This window comes from Agrilus planipennis, unplaced genomic scaffold (assembly GCF_000699045.2).
Source record: "Agrilus planipennis isolate EAB-ADULT unplaced genomic scaffold, Apla_2.0 scaffold132, whole genome shotgun sequence".
NCBI lineage: Eukaryota > Metazoa > Arthropoda > Insecta > Coleoptera > Buprestidae > Agrilus > Agrilus planipennis.
In genome coordinates, this window is record NW_020442448.1 from 639,930 (window position 1) to 658,344 (window position 18,415).

General features: G+C 36.1%; 1 protein-coding gene across 3 annotated transcripts in view; it reads right to left on the reverse strand.

Annotated features, from left to right (window-relative positions):
- Nucleotides 1-330: 330 nt before the first annotated feature.
- Nucleotides 331-18,415, reverse strand: part of LOC108737349 (homeobox protein araucan) — a 66,004-nt gene continuing 47,919 nt past the window's right edge. For all 3 annotated transcript variants that reach the window (XM_018470164.2, XM_018470165.2, XM_018470166.1), the window contains exons 3-5: nt 16,454-16,557; nt 1,514-1,812; nt 331-1,453 (exon numbers count right to left, since the gene is read on the reverse strand). In XM_018470164.2, the coding sequence (XP_018325666.1) occupies nt 786-1,453; nt 1,514-1,812; nt 16,454-16,557 (1,071 nt within the window). In that variant the 3' untranslated portion in view covers nt 331-785. The remainder of the gene's footprint in view (nt 1,454-1,513; nt 1,813-16,453; nt 16,558-18,415) is intronic.

Sequence of the window (18,415 nt, forward strand, 5' to 3'; positions counted from 1 at the left end):
GGCAATAGACAGTAGTTCAAGACTAATATCTTCACAATAAGTTGTCTTGAATGAGTTAAATGGACCGACTAACTGTTAGCATAACAAATGCAATTTTAAAAAAGTGCTCGGCCTTGATGGATGTAACTCATCCTATTCCATTATTGTATTTATTGAATTACCTGCCTTATTTACTAAGCTTGTTATTTGTTGCGCTATTGCAATATAAAAATAAGAACAAATTTACTTACCTCCTTTCAAATCTTGAAGTCTTCAGAGAAATACCTTCGGTCTTCATAAAAATAGTTCGGTGTATGTAGGATGATGTGTAATAAATAATAAAAGCCAATGTTATGAATAATGGTTTATATATTGTTATTGCATTTTTAGCACACCTTCGAATATTGTAAAGTTCCATTTTGGTTCAACTTACAATGAATTATATAACCGAGGTGATATGTTCGGGATCAAAGGGACAAAATTTAAAATAAAGAATTAAATCTCAACATACATTGCAACTTTACTGGTCTTAACATAATAAAGTATAATAACAAAGTTCTTCTGCTCTCTACAGTTGTTTACATACAATAGATACAATTTTTTATACTCTTGCGCGTGCGCACTCGCCGCAACTATAATATATACAAAACTATCTAAAACGAGCGTCTGATCGCCTAGAGAATTGAAGGAACGAAAGAAATATCACATTTACTGTACAAACACTACACGACGGAAGAGAGTTTCTTATTGTCCACACTTATTTACAAAAAAGCCGAGGTAGATTAGAACTAAAGAACGATCGGCGGTCAAACCTTGCTTAACGCAATAGCTTTGAGTGGCGTTTCGGAACCCGAGGAACTCGGTAAAGGAGACATCCTCGACGAATTCGTTGTCAGACCCAACGGTATCAAATGTGATGTTGAGCTCGGGGTAGACGTTTTGGTTTTCGCCATTATAGACGTTATGGAGATCGGACTTTGACCAGCTCCCAGCGATCGCGAATAGGATTCTAACAATGAAACGTCCGCAGATGCACCGCTGCCACTCGCGGCTAACTGCTGAGCAGCTGTCGGATGCCCGTAAAGACTTTTGTACAGCTCGTGGGTTCTAGCATAAGGACTGCTGGCGATTCTCGTAGCGGATAGTCTTCCTCCAAGAGACGGTAGTATCCTTCCGGCCGCTGTCGAATAGAATCCTGCGGATGTAGATTGAGATGTGGATTCGTTTTCTTTGCTGGCCATGTCAGCCAAGGACCAAATCCGTGGTTTAGCGGCGGAAGAGACCGATAGCTGCGGAGGAGATGCCGATGATCGAGGAGGTAAAAAGGCAGGATGTGGTCGATCGTACAGGCACTCGGGACTTCCAGGTTCGCTATCCGGTCTTGATTCGTTCCATTCACTTCCATCTCCGGTTAAGCGGGGATGAGGCGTTCTGTCTCCATCTTCGCTTGATCCTGTCACTGAATCTTTGGAATCTGTAGATTATTAACGATTGTGTTATGAGTAAAGAAAGAAAAAGAATGAAAATTCTGTACCTGGGATATCTTTACCATCGGTGCTTTTCCTATCGTCTTCGTCATTATTGTTGTCTTCATCGTCGACCCGATTTCTCGGTTCCCATGTCATTTTATTTTCCTTCTTCAGTCTCCTTCTGGCATTGGCGAACCATGTAGACACCTGCGTGAGAGTCATTTTCGTTATGATGGCCAACATAATTTTCTCTCCTTTCGTAGGGTACGGATTCTTCTTATGTTCGTTAAGCCATGCTTTAAGAGTACTCGTTGTTTCTCTCGTGGCATTTTTTCTCCTTGCCCCGTTCAAATCCACGCCATATCTGAAACAAAATACATTTTTTGCACTACCGCTCAAGAATAATGCCACATACTTATTTACAATTATTAAAAATTAGAGACGTTGGTAAGTATTGTCAAATAAAAATGTGCTTTCAAAACTATTATAAAGCTTTTTACATATTTTAAAAGTGATTAAGAAGTTTTTAAGATGTAACGGAAGAGAAATTGAAAGGTATAGTGTCTTGACTGACGTTGCAGGCACAAACAAGCTGTCAGAGCAATCGTAACTGATGCATGTGTTTGATTGCTTTTTACCGCCTCGCAAGCTGCTCCCGTTTTACCAAGAGAGGGAACGTTACGGATGAGAAATTAATAAAACTGTCAGTTATCAGTTACAGCAGGAGCATCCGGACGGAACGTTTCAATCTGATTATATAGAAGCTTCGTGGTGTGAATCTCTGTTGGGGGGCGTCACCGGTGCTTTAGAAAAGAAAAAGATTAGTGCCGACGTATAATAATAAAAAAAAAACGCTTAATAAATCCCTTGTTATGTTATTAGCCGTGTTTGCCGTGAAATCACGAGCAATATTTTCTCAAAGTGAGCGAATGAAACCCGATATAAAATATAAACTTAATTAATTAATAAATTAATAGGGAAAATGATCATTTGCCCTGTTGTAATCAACATAAAAAAAATTAAATGAAAATCTAATACCTTTTAAATGGCCTGAAGTTGGCTACCGCACGTACGTCTTCAAAATAAGTACATATAATGTTAAGCCGTTATCTCGAGTCACAAAAGTTGTAAATCATTAACTGCATAATCTACCAATCATAGAGACAGTTATTCTAGGACTCTGCTCAGTCTTTAAGTTCTTAAAAGAATTAGTGTTTATTATTTTGGAAAAAGTTTTAGACGAAAATTATATATTTTGGAAATCGAACTTTGAAGTTATTTGAAGTCACACCATTTTTTTCTTTTTAATGGTGACCTAGTGTAACGAGCACGAGTGTGTTTGTGTGCGATCGGGCACACGTGTGCGTGAACGGCTTATCGATGCTTTTATCATGTGCGCCGTATTTGTAAATGTGTGTGTCGTTACCTGCGTTCTGGGAAAGCCGTTAAACAGTTCAAAGAAAAAAATAAACTATCCAGATATTTCTAGAAAGGTCCCGAAAGTGAACAAAAGAGTTATGTTAATAGCCGTGTTTGCCGTGAAATCACGAGCAATATTTTCTCAAAGTGAGCGAATGGAACCCGATATAAAATATAAACTTAATTTTAATAATTATTTGATCATATTGACTAATTGGCTACGTATAAGTATGACTCCAATAAACTTTTGCAATACTCTACTTTTGAACAAACTTTTTTAAAATTTCTGTGCCAACTTTGGGAATGATTAACAGTTTAAGAAGAATAATGATTTTCCGTTTTTTAATCGGTGCTAATTATAAAATCAACAACAATTAGTGATAAAAATTATTGACCAGACCAAGCTTCCTTTGTATACAGTGTGTAGGTGCCGATAAAGTTCAAAAACTTTGCTTCCTCTGCTATTACGTACTTATTCTATGCGATTGGAATTCGATATTCAATAATATTTGTTTGTAAAAAAATCCTAAGAAGGTAACTAACAATCATCATTAAAAATGAAATATAAGAAAATAGAAATCATGACCGTCATCTGAGGGTAACTAGAATGTTAATAGGCTTCTAAACTGCATTTTATGGTATTAATTATAACGATGCTCTACTATTTAAAAAAAATGAGTTTCAAACGTACATACTTTAATCGTTTACTGCCTAATTTCGATATTAACACATCCCAACGTTATAACTCACTTATGCAAATTATAACCTACACGTATGGATATTTAATTACGATTTAAGTATGATACATTTAGGGGTTGTTTTAATCCGAGGCGTAACTTTTATGCTAATGAAAAGAGCAGATGGCTTTGTAATTTACAAAGACGACTGAACACCATTCCACCTGGCTTAATCCAAGAATAATGGTTCGAAAGTATCAAACTATTCATGCGGTAAGAATAAAATGATTTATGTACACATAGATAACAAAGACATATCAGAAAACAATTTTTATGGTTAGTTACCAACAAACTTTCCATTTTACATATTATAACATTTCAACTTGTGCCAAATAAGGTGGTTGTACAGTATGTCTGATCACTATTCCGGAATATTTGAAGGTTAGGCATTGTAGAATGCATCTCGTCATAGTATCACAACGTAGGGAATGTAAATAGTATGCACAAAAAGGATCCCAGTTAACGATCTGTCAAAATGTTACAGAACAGTTACCCCATCATCTTATCGTCCTTCGATAAAACACACATACCTATTGGTGACCTTCGCAAATAGCTGATACGTAGACAAGTCAATTGTACGTAATGATTAGCAATAATCTGCATTCGTTTGCGTTTCATTAGCAAAGTATTACCACAACATACAAAAATAAGTTGTGTGTGAAAATATCGAGCAAAAACCAATATATTTACATGCAGAATATGCGAACATGGTGGTCACATATGGACGGTGCAATGGGATTCGCGGCGAATATGCGTCGTCGTTATCATTGCCGGAGCAGTTGGGGCTTTCGGTAAGGGTAGTGACCTTACTGAGTGGTGCGAGATAATCCATTCTACTTCCTTTTTTTTATTTATACGAAATTTTAATGAAGTAATTATTTATTTTCTGTTCTTATTGATTCTGGTGTTTATATGTGAGATTACTAATATTTTGATAATTCACCATTTCAATAAGAGTTGCAAGTTTTGCTCTTAGTACATTACAGAATTCCAGTTTTTATAAAAACACTAAAATTAAATAGCTTCGCACTATAAATTAGGTCACATCAAGAAAAATGAAATTTACAACCAATTTTCGAGAAGAAATATTCCGGCGATCCTAATTAACTTTTATATATTTACAACAGGTTTATGCCCAAAGAAGAAATTCGTATTTTTCCTTTAATTCAATTACTTTCCAGCTGCGTGCCTGGGTTTCTATAAAATCAACTCCATAAATTCCTTCTCCCGAAGAGACAGTATCGATACGTATGCGTACCTTTGTGTGTACCTAAAGTGCAACCATTCCTCTTAGCAGAAACCAATTACCGCAAAGTTTACTGCTATTTCAACGACATACGTAGTTTATGTGAAAAGGTTGAACGTAGCAGTGGTAGTAAGTAGTTGTGGTAGTCTTAACTTGACTGCGTAATAAAATGTGCCTCTACCTGATGGCAGCAAGAGCAGCGACATGTGGGGAAATCAATTAAGAACTAAGCCCGATATGCCTTCACGTTAATTAATACGGAAAATGATCATTTGCCCCGTTGTAATCAACATAAAAAAAATTAAATGAAGATCTAATCCCTTTTAAATGGCCTGAAGTTGGCTACCGCATGTACGTCTTCAAAATAAGTACATAATGTTAAGGCGTTGTCTCGAGTCAGAAAAGCTGTAAATCATTAACTGCATAATCTACCAATCATAGAGACAGTTACGCTACTACTCTCCTCAGAGTTTAGGTTCTTTAAGTTCTTAAAAGAATTAGTGTTTATTTTTTTGGGAAAGCCGTTAAACAGTTCAAAGAAAAAAATAAACTATCCGGATGTTTCTAGAAAGGTTCCGAAAGTGAACAAAAGAGTATTTAAAGGAAGGGACGATCGCCGAGAGAAGAAAAAATAAATTGACCGTTGCAGAAGTGAATCCAGAAATAAACTGACAGTAAAATAAATAGCGCAGTGAATAGTGATATATCAACAGTAGTGTAAATAAATAGTTTTTGTCGTATCAGTCTTAGAAGTTAATTTTGTTAAACTCACGAACATTTCAATATTGATAATCGGAAATACGCTTGAAGGCGATTTGCTTTCTGGTTTTCATATTCCAATGGGTGCCTTATAGCAACTGTTTTTCCATTGTAATCCATTCGAAAATTCAGTTAAATTTACCCAAATCTATTTCTTTAAATTTTTGAGCACCACCTCGTTGATGTAACTTAAAATAAAATTGGGTACTGCTTATAAAAAAGTAACCCCTTCGCCTATTATACGAACTGGATACCGTAAAATTTGTCCATATTTCGGTGCCAGGCTCTCCGACTAAGGGTACAATTTATTGCACACATCGGAAAATAGAAAAAGCTACTTATTAACCACTGCCCTCGCGTTACAATTTTGATTGAAATTCAAACTACCTGCACGCAATAATCAATGTTCAGGTTACGTGTAACATGAAAAATAATTTCCCTTAGACCGATTAGTTAGTTGTAGGTTGGCTTTCTGTCATTTCCAGCTTTACAAGACAACAAATAATATGCGAATAAGGAGTAAATAACAGCGCGTCAAACGGATACAGGTAACCAAAAGTTATTAAAGATACGATCGCCTAACAAGCGCATTTTTACCATTCAAAATAAATAATATTAGTCGCCGAAAATTTTCGTGTGCTTGCGTGAGTATCAAAATGAAAGGTTCAAAGGAATAACTTGGCACTATCGCGCATATGGTTCCGAATTAAAGAAAAATTGGACGTGTCAGCTTGGACGTGGGTCACAATCGAACGCCACACCGTGTGTTTATACAGATGCAAATTAGAAGCAAAGTTACATTTAGTTCATGTCGTCTCGGTTTAATTTTGACAAACGTCTACAAAAGGCGACCAATTTTAGTCATTAACGAAGACAGATTATCTAACACTCGGTATAAAGCAACATATTGAAATTTTTTGTGAAATTCATATTCATCGTCATCATCATAAGGTCGTCAGTCCTAAGACTGGTTGGACACGTACCTCCACTCTTTCCTATCCTGAGCTAAACTTCGCATTTCCCTAAAACTAGAACAGCCCACATCCTTAACTATTTCAGAACAGTAATGTAATCTAGGTCTACCTCTACCCCTCCTAACTCCTGTTTCTGCCTCTAATATGTCCCTGACTAGACCTTCATTCCTAAGAAGGTGTCCTACCAACCTATCTCGCCTATTTTTTATTGACTTCTTAGAGTCCTCTGTTCTCCTATCTTGCCAATACCTCTTCATTTCTAACCTTTTCTACCCACGATATCCTCATCATCCGCCTATAACACCACATTTCTAACGCTTCTAACCTTTTCTTTTCCGCCGCGCCCACTGTCCATGTTTCGCACCCGTACAATATACCGTGCTCCAAACGTACACCTTTAACAACCTTTTTCGAATTTCTAAATTAACCGTTCGCGAGCGACTTCTTTTTATTAAAGGCGACACGACCCTGCGCTATCCTCTGCTTTATATCCCTACTACTCCTTCCATCCTGACTTATCTGACTTCCTAGGTATCTAAAATCAGCCACTTCTTCTAATTTTTCGTCTCCTATCTTTATATTCGCTCTTTCCCTACTTTTCCTTCCCTTGCATACCAGTATTTTAGTTTTACTTTTTATTTTCATACAGTACTGATCTGTCAGTACCGCGGCCATTTTATTTAAAGCTATCTCTAACTCCTCCTTGCTAGATGCTAATACTGCTATACTTTATTCATATTACAAAACAATTAAAAAGTGCCGAATCCTGCGGGTACCCGGCCAATCCTTATTTTATAATTCTAAAATTTTCTGACCTTTTTCAGCGAAACTTAATATTGTTGTAAATTATTCGTTTCTTAGTAATTTGTTTTATAGCTGTCTCACACTAGAACCTACACAAATTGCACTACTACAGTGCTTACAATGTAACTAAATTGACCTATATCTATTATTTAATCAAAATTTCGGAAATGCAAATGAGAAAATTACTGTAAAAAAATAGACCAATTCACAATTATTTATAGCGTAAAGAATCGCATGCACCTGCCCAACATTATGCACGTGTATTTATTGTTAGTTCTTTAGAAATGACGATCATGGTAGATAGGTACTTAAAATAAAGGCTGATTCTAGTTAGTTAGAACAACTGCTATGACACCTCGTCTACATGGTTATGTTGGTAAAGTTGCGCGACGATGAACTGATAAGATCGATTCGTTTGATAATGACGACGATAAGCAGCAATAACGAAGAGGAAGCGATCCGAGTTACGAACGCGTTGCCTTTAAGGACGATGTGGTGTTCATTCCGCGCCAAGCTTTGTCACATACACGTTCCGAACCTGAATTATGGCATCGCTTTCAATGGAACTGAATAATGTCATTTAAATGAACCCATAAAATACAAGATACCCCTCACTCTTATCTAACTCGATCTCGTCCTGTTTCGTTGTTAAAGAACGACTTTTCGACCGTTTAATGTGCTTACTAATTCAGGAGTATTTGACATTGGGCAATTGAAGTAGAAAAACTTCGTTGGGAATTGATACTGTCCTGATTCGGGTCAAAAGGTCGCCGTCAGTTGGAGTCACATCGTAACATTTCGCTAGCACGAGTGGCAAGCTTCTTAAGAGGTCCTTCCATCTCCGATGCTGATGAAGAAGTTCGTCACTCGTGTTAACGAAACGTTAGGAAGCAACTCCAAGTGACGACGGCATTTAGATGCGAATTAGGAAAGCGTCGGTTCACTGACGTGAAATCGTTGAAGAAATTCATAATCGATGATGGAATCGGCATTTATTTGGTGAAAATTCATTATAAAAAATAATAGAACTTGTAATTTTTACAATTTTTTATTTTACCACAACAATTGTTTCGCTAACTCAGTAGTAACTTTTTCAAGTGGAGTGGTACAATAAATTCCTTTAAATTCATAATCACATCTGGAAACTATTCAACCGATAAACGATAGATTTCTTCAATTAGTTTATCAAACAAATGTTATTGAAAAGCAACATCGAATTGAATTTCGTAAATCCCGGAAAGCGCACGTATTAAGGCGTTGGAGTGGGACCAAAGAATCTTTTGAGTAGGTACTTACAAATATAACAGAATTTTTCACATGAAGCCTATCAGCGTTAACTTGAAATGAGTAGAGAACCCAAATTAATTGTGTTAAGTTTTAATTAGGAGTCGTACTTGAAAATGCTCTATGCCCTTGTGCTAATAGTAATTTTTCTTTATTTTTTAGAGAATCGAGTTTTATCAATATATCGAAGAATAGGAGTGTCTGGTAAGTACAATAAAAATCACTAAAAACCATATAAAATACAATTTTTTTATAAAAATATTCAGCGTGGAAGGCATTTAAGTTTAAGATGTATTCATACAAAAAATTAATACAAGAATGCTAAGAAATAATAATGTCACTCCTCACTATTAAACGGATTTGTCCTTGTTGTTCTTATATTGATCTTTATTAATATAACCAGTGGTGAGTCCGAGAGGGGAGGGGTGAAGTACTAAATTTTGAAAAACCTCGCTTATTAATACATACAGATCATTCCAGAACATACACTTTAGAAAAACTTAATTTTCTTCCACTAAGAATTGTTTCTAGATCCACCCCTGATGTAACTAAATTACTTTAAAAATTCACTATTCAAATAGGTAATGGATTAATCGAAATTTCATGGATTAATCTAGGCTAATAATTGATTAAATAAACGGAATGATCAATTAATTATCTAATCAAATTGTTTACTTTTACTGTTTTGCTATGCATTACCTAAATAGGCAAATCTTCAGGTGTTATTGCCTAAATGAACAATTCGATTCATAGACTATTCCGGTTTAATTTAAATTGTTCAAAAGTAATCTATTATTCCGACTGATTAATTGAGTTTTTTGATTAATCGAGTATTATGATTAATCCAAATAATCGATTATTTTCTTACTATGTATATACCTATGATCGATTATTGAATATATCTAATAATCGCCTACCTTACATCTACAGTCAAAGTTGAATGGCACGTGGACAGGAAGTACAGTACGGGTTTTTGTTATAATAAATACATCGATACATATTGTTCAAGTCGGCTGTTGTGCCACTCATATAGCACTTCCTTTTCGCGTCTACGAGTTCTTTGATCAATCAGTATGTCGCCCGCGTGTAGTACGAACAGTAATCAGTAATACATACGTGGTGTTTGACAATTGATGGTGTAGCACGTGGACGGAAGGACCGCCAATTACAAGCCATTGTCGTTGTCAACGCAAGAACTTTGCCTTTACGGTGCAGCGCGAGCATTTTGGACAAGGTCTGAATGTCTATTACTTCTTAACTATTTTTGACCCGTAGTCTAGTACAGACATGCATGTAAACACTTAAATAAAATTGAAAATGTTCATGTAAATCATCATCTGGAATGTAGAAAATGAGACAAACAAAACGATTATACGACTCGCATCAAATATGAAATCAGAAATAAATTTCAATTTTTAACGTCCTTTTAAATAAGGAACATTATTTATTTTACATTAAATAGTTAAGTATGTCGGATGTTCTAGTTTTAGGGAAATGCAAGGATTAGCTCAGGATAAAAAAGAATGGAGGTGCATGTCCAAGCAGTTTTATGATAATGATGACATTTACAATCATAATCTAATCAGGGGGCCCATCATAAAAAATCAGTATAAAAAACTTCTTGTAGTATAAAACTGAAAACAAACAGTCATTATGAAAAATATACGGGAAACTTCCGGAAATAATCAGGAACATTCCATAACAGTTTATCGAAATAAGCGACCAGATAAGCGAAAAGACACTTTATTAAAGGCAGGTGATATAAACAGTACGCGGTAGTACAAATGAGTAATATAAATATGCACATAGTTCATGCACTGAGAGTTCTGACCCATGTGGTGACCTACGTGGAATATTAACTTAGCCCCATGCAACATAAAATTTAAAATCAGAACTTTTCAACTTCATATAAGCAAATCAAAAGGCTTTTAATTCATATAAAACTACGTTCTGTTTTATTTAATGATGCAAAAGTATCAGTTTCATTGTCCAAATCGAAAGGTTTTGTGATTTATCTCTTGATGAACATGATCTCTAAAAATCACTTGCTTAAGAAAGTTTCACATCCTGACCGAGGGGTAGTGAAAAATAGCATGCAAGCGAAAGGAAGAAATACACATTCGGTCTCAGACATCGAGGATATACGAGGGTGGATTGATAAGTTTCCGGCCTAACCAAGAGATGACGCCACTAGGCCTACCTTGAGGTGACATTCTATAGTACCATCCTTGGATAGCTTGTAGCTATAGTTTCAGCCCGATCTCCTTGCTAGTGTAGGTTTGACAGCACGCTGAACAAGACGCCTCTGTGGTTTTCGTAAAAATGGAAAAGCAGGAAAATCGTGCTGTCATCAAATACTTTTATTTGAAGGGGTTAACGCCGAAGGAAATTAAAAAAGAGATGGACTCAACACTGGGGACATCCTCCCCGTCATATTCAACCGTTAAGCAGTGGGTTTCCGAGTTTAAAAAGGGTCGTGTGAGCACCTCTGATGGGCCTCGCTCAGGACGCCCCGTTGAGGTCACAACTCCAGATATGATCGAAAAAATTCATCAAATAGTGCTGGGAGACCGCAGATTGAAAGTGCGTGAGATAGCTGAGACCTGTAAGATGTCATATGAACGTGTGCAACATATTTTGCACCAACATTTGCATATGGAAAAGCTCTGTGCAAGATGGGTGCCGCGTTTGCTAACAGTCGACCAAAAATTGATTCGAAAAAACATTTCTACCGCAAATTTGTCATTGTATAAGCGTAATCCAAGCGAATTTTTGCGTCGATTCGTAACCGTTAACGAAACGTGGGTCCACCACTACACTCCTGAAACCAAAGAACAGTCTAAACAGTGGATTGGACCAGGGGAACCAACTCCAAAGAAGGCAAAAACAATTTTTTCGGCGAACAAGGTTATGGCTACTGTTTTTTGGGATGCAAGAGGTATTATATACATTGATTACCTTGCAAAGGGTAATACTATCACTGGTCAATACTACGCAGACTTATTGCAACGTTTGAGCCACGAGGTGAAAATTAAACGACCTCATCTGGCGAAGAAAAAAATCTTGTTTCATCACGATAACGCACCAGCGCACACGTCAATCGTTGCGACGGCTAAAATCAACGATCTAAAGTTTGAATTGATGCCGCACCCTCCTTACTCTCCAGACCTAGCCCCGAGTGACTATTTTCTGTTCCCTAATCTCAAAAAATGGCTTGGCGGTAAGAGATTTGCGGACAATGAAGAAGTAATCGAAGCTGTAAATGGTTATTTTGAGGAGCTTGACGAATCAGTCTATAGAGTAATAGACTGGAACACCGCTATGAGAAATGTATCAGCCTTGGAGGAGATTATGTTGAGAAATAAAAAAAAAAAATTTTTAAAAACCTTGTTTTTCTTGGTCAGGCCGGAAACTTATCAATCCACCCTCGTATAAGGTTATGTAGATACTTAAGCCTCGAGACGTGTTGGGTTATATCGAGCTTAAAACAAAAGCCTAGCTAGGTACGTCCCTGTTCGGGACTTCTTAATTTGGAACGTTAGAACCAGGAGAACGTTACAAGCATAACCTTTATCGTATTTGTGGATAAAATAATCAAACAATACTTGAACATAGATCGGTACCTTGCGTTGCCACAACAAAACTCAGATAAACAACTAAGCAATAAAAATGGTTTTCGCCATCATTAATGGCGACGCACACCTTCATGGCACGATCTCTTACTTTTTTGGTCTAACCATAAGTTTATTTCGTTGGTGAGTCACAAGCCACGACACTCGCCGGTAATGCATGCAGATTTAGTGTTATTGCCCAGGTGATTGATTTCAGCAGTATGTTTGTGTCGCGGAAACCGGTCACGAAAGCGCACAAGGCGACAGTTATTTCAATAAGGACGTAGGACGTGGTGGCGGTGGTGCGATCAGAAGAAGCTACTTTGCAGCCTGTTCCGCTCGCTCGAAACGTGAATAATCTCTCTATTCGATAAATTATGAATTGACACTGGCTGCAATACAGCCAAGTACCTATTTCTATTATTATTTCTATAGAAAAGGCAATGAATGCTAAATTGAACTGACCAAAAAACTTTGATACCGTCATATATATAGGTTTTCCAAGATTTAAAGACAATCGCCCTAAAGCTTGTGTTCCGCCCAGGTCTATTTTTTTTTTGGGAATTACAAGGATGTTTAGAAGTTAGAAGAAAAATTCACATACATCTTCCCCCGCTTCTCATTTTAAAATCTCCCATCTCATCCATCGTTACGCTCTCCTCTCCATTATCTCAAAAACACCTTTATACCATCGCTTTCTGTTTTGATTGCCTGTCCACAACACAGCAAATGTTCCAAAGCTTTTTCCCTCCCATCACGCATTTTACAAGTCTAATACCTGTATCCCTTATATTCCCTCATCTTGACCTTGCCTGAGGATCCCTGCTCAAATAATCTGCCCTAGACCTCACCGGTGACAAATCCCCATACAATGAATAATATGATAAACCCAATATTGCATCCCATTCCTTTCTTGTTTCGCCTACCATATATCTAAACTATCTTTAAATAAATTAAAAATCTCCTTTCCCTTTTCTGTCCAAATACGTTTACATACCTCTTAGTAACTTCCAAATCCTTAACCATCTACCTCCCCTCTTTTCGATCCCACTTCGGAGATTTGTTATTCAAACTAGCCCTCAACAAATTTTTGGCCTCCTGAGGTTTGACATTCCTAGAATATCCTTAGACATCTAAATGCATGTTGCCTCACTTTAAATATGTACTACTCCTAGTTCCTTTCTCCAAATATACTTAGGAGTATTCCTTGCTACCCCCAGCACTATTTTGCAATGCCTGCCTTACACTTTACCCATTCAATCTACCTTACTCCAACGAAGACCTCTACACCATAAAGACCCATCAAATTGCACGAACCATGTGTTGCAGTTTCCTGTGAGTGCACCTATTTTGTTGAATTTTTCTCCAATTCGATAACGCACATATAATAATGTTGATTGTATTATATAATTCCCAGTCAATGAGTAGCAGAGCAAGTAATTGACAAGATGTTCGATTTGTTTAATGAGCCAAAAAATGACAAGCCCTTACGCCTTTGCAGTTTTGTCGTTTTGATCTTCTGCCGGGCAATCCATCATCATATTTGTTACGTTATGTTTTACTTTGGAATTCATCCAACATGAGCTAATTTAGACGGTCAAATTTTCAAAAGTACATGAGTGATGACTCTGTTTTTGCAATCCGTATTGTTCATCGGTTGACACTCAGAAATCATTCATCCATTTCACAAGGAACGGTAACACGTCGAGACGTGTTCTACATAATGGAAATAGACTTGAGACTTGTTTCGAGAGGAAAAAATAATAAAATAAATTCGAGTGATTCATATTTTTCCAAATGTATTATGAATGTTCAGTGTTGGGCCTTTTACCAGTATCAACGTTATTAATGTCTCCTACTAAGCGATTGCTTGGAACTATTAAGCGAACGATTTGTTTCTAACATTTATAATCTTTTTATGCCCAAGACTCGTCCGCTTGGCACGGAATTTTTAAACAATGTAAAAATACGAAAGCGTCAAAGCTAAAATATCTCACGCAAATGTTGGGTTATCGAGCATGTGAAACGTTTTGTTAGAATCGTTATTACGGATTAAGTGAGTGTTAAAAATTATCCAACGCCTTGTTAGAACATCCGAAAGAATGTAGGACGGTTGCGATGAAAGAAGGATTAGAGCTGGTAAAACCTATTAAAAAATTAGTTTCTTTTTATCTGCTTGAAAGCATTCTTTCTGGATTGTTTTACACATTCGTATAATAAAAGTTTGGTTTTGGCAACGAATGTTACTGTTAACAGTTGCTGCATAATTTATGAAAGTATCAATTATTTTAGCAGCATGGACTTAAAAAAAAAGTGTTTTCCAATTTATGTGTATACAGTGTGTCTACAACCTCATGTTGATACCTGGTTAATCTTTTGTTAGGATAATTTCTGTTTCCATAACCTCTTCCTCCTACAAATAAATGTAACAAACAAAAAAAGCTAAACAGATGATGTGGACACGTGTTTAACCTACTTCTAATGTATCCAAAAATAAATTGTCCACTTCTAATATGAGCATTATCAATGCAAAACTCACTGAACATTTTCCCAGTTGACACGTATTTCACCCACTTCTAATATGAACATTATCAACACGAAGCTCACTGGACATTTTTCCAGTTTCCTACTTCTAATGTGAGCAATATTAACGCGAAATTCGCTTAACCTTTTCTCTGTGAACACGTGTTTTGTCCACTTCTAATATGAGCATTATTAATGCAAAACTCACTGAACATTTTCCCAGTTGACACGTATTTCGCTTACTTCTAATGTGAACAATGTCAACGCGAGACTCAGTAAGACTTTTCACCACAAACACGTGCTATTGTCTACTTCTAATATGAACATTATCAACACGAAACTCACTGGACATTTTTCCAGTTGCCTACTTCTGAAGTGAGCAATATCAATGCGAAATTCACTAAACATTTTCTCTGTGGACACGTGTTGTGTCCACTTCCAATATATTAGCATTATCAACGCAAAGCTCACTAAACAGTTTCCCAGTCGACACGTGTTCTGTCTACTTCTAATAGTAGTAATATCAACGCGAGATTCACTAAACATTTTCCCTGTGAACACTCTTTAAAACATAATAAAACAATTTTATTTGTGTCTTTCTATTCATTATCGATATGGTTAATGATCATTACAAGATACAAAGATTATGCACCCCTCAGAAAAATTAACACCAAGTAGGTAAATAATATCGGGTTGTAAGTAGTAGCTATCGATCCAATTTTGAGTTTCGAAGTTTTCGAGGTATTCCTGTATCTCTCTACTTTTTATTTTAATTTTTTGTTCGTAACGCAAATGAGGAGCGAGACGACACGTCGCGACGGCGATGTAGCGTCTAAAACTAATGGCAAGATAATGTGTTCGGCCACGGACGAGGGGAGACGACCACTGTTGACAACAAAATTTCCACACTCCACACAACACCACGTCATGCCTTCCCACATCTCTTCACTTGGTCCAACTCGAGTCGTTTATAATTTAAGGCGATAATGATGCGGCCTCCACCCAACCATCGACATCACTCTGTTCTCCCTTCGAGTAGTTATTCCCTCGGGATTGTTCGCTCGCTTCTTTCAACGCAGTACGTGGGTATTTCCCGAACCGAGAAGTACAGTACCGTAGAGTTGATAAAAGTCAAATGTCAAATAAGAAGTTAGAAGTTTTTTGTTCGGTTACTCGTCGAAAAGTAAAGTAAATAAATTTCTATTGAGTTACTTACAGAATGATTTCTGCCTCAAAATTTTTAACACGGATGCTAAAAGTCGCAACCAACAGACACATCCCGAAAATGTCCTTCCCTATTTCTTATCAATCTTTTTCGGTAAAACAAATGTACAATGTGCAACGTTTATTTGTCACCAGGTGGTCATTTTTTATTTATTTATTAATCGTGCTTATTCGAATGTTATTGCTTTATATTAATGTAGTCCTCAAGCATCAACTTTAGCTACCATCTTTTAGAAACATAATGCACTGGCAAAAAACTTACCTTGACAAAATCCTGTACCTAATATAGGCGAAATATCGATTGTTATTTTTTAAGAATTACCAACTTTTTACCCTATTCGGGCTTTCTTTTTAAAAATAAAACAGAACAGTTTGTTCTTATTCATGAATTTTCTTTAAAAATCATGCTTTTCTATAAACTTACCCGTTAAAGGGGTAACCAGCAAAAGCTGCATCGTACGGATGATACATGGAATGGTACGGCCACGTAGCTGCTCCAGCTAAATTTTCTTTCAGATCCAAGTTTGCCTGCAACAAAATCGAATACATTGCAAAGCATACTATTAAACGAAGAAAATTCACAAAAATAGAAAGAGAGCAATTAAAAGCAAAAACTTGGAGAAATTGAAATAAAAAGCAAGATAGAAAAATTTGGAGCAAACCCCAAATAGAATTCAAAAAGACAGAGAAATTGAACGAAGAGATTCATAAAATAAAAAAAAATAATTATACAAATGTAATATTATGCTAAGTACAATCGAAATGTGAGAAGAGAACAGAAAGACCCTTGCTTCATCCATTTAAAACCATACATTGGAATATGGGGGGTTTAGTACTGTACTGTACTGATAGTATAATAACACCTCCCTTTCAATAGAACATGCGGAAGGGAAGAAATTATGGATCATTGTTTTTAAAAATTCTGCTTTTAAATGTTTGAACTATGCTTTATTTCAAACAATCTACATACTGGGAAAATGAAATTTTTCCATTTCAAAATCAAAATATTTAGCGTTTCATTTTTCTCCTGCCGATAATAATATATAATACTAATTTTTAAGTTCATCCAGTCCGATAGTCCTTAAGCTGTTAGAAACTTCTGGTCTATTTCTGTTGGTGATATACGTAAACACGTTCACATAAGAAATGGAATAATAACACACAGGTATTGTCTTATCATTAGTTTGTTTTTATGGCACTTGTTATTCGGTCTCTTCATTAAATCCACAATGCTACAACAACAAGTGAATTTCTCTATCTGAAAAGACACAATAATAATTGTAATATTTTTTCTTGTTCCTGCTAATTAGTTGTAGAAAGTTTACTCCATTATTGTTAATTAGAAACCGTAAACCACCCATTATTCTCGCATATCAGAAAAAATTAGAAAGAGCTTCTCTCAAGGAAACTGATTAACACAACATTATGATATGTAAAAAAGGTTGCGCTCACTTATCGTACTGAAACTTCGGTTAGTCAATGCGTGTCGTTTTTTTTAAATAAAAAGGAAAATTAATATTTTTGCAATGTCGGTTTTGTAGGCGATAACTATTAGGCATGTCTTGCCAAGCGTGGACGATTTCAAAAAAATTGCAAGAAAAATATACGTTGTAACTTAAAGAATGAATCAGAAAACACACGCACTTGCCTTTTTTTGTGCATTAATTACCTTTTTCTGTCTGAAATTACATTATAATGATCCATCTTGATCAAATGTTTGTTAAATTATGAATATGTAGAAAGAAAGTCAGGCTGTGCGCTTATTACATGTATTAAGTCAATTTTGTCGGAAATTATTTTTAATTATTTAACAGGAACGCAAAAACTCGTTAAATAAAAATCAACCCGTCGTTACATGTTTAAAAATGAAAACGTCAAAAGTAAGCTACCATGTTACAAAGTATCTGAAGTGTTACGCCTTACAGGAAAGCCATTGATAGGCAGTGTAATATAAATTAAGCTTTTTACACGGGTTGTAAATTTACGGTTTGTACAGGCTAAATATACTTAAAAATGTAGGGATGAGTTTCAAAGATAGAAGAGTGATACTTAGTATGTATAAAGAGCAACAGGCAGTTATAGAGCTGTGACTGCAACGTATAGATGTCAATATTAGAAAGAGAGTTAGACAGGGATGCACACTGTCACCGCTACTTTTTAATCTATACATCGAAGACGTGATCAACATCATTAAAGACAGTACAAGTAGCGATAGATGTACAGGGGCAAAAGATTGGTATGCTTAGATTTGCAGATAATATAGCAGTATTAGCATCTAGCAAGGAGGAGTTAGAGATAGCTTTAAATAAACTGGATGCGGTACTGACAAAAAATTACTGTATGAAAATAAGTAAAAATAAAACAAAAATACTGGTATAGAAGGGAA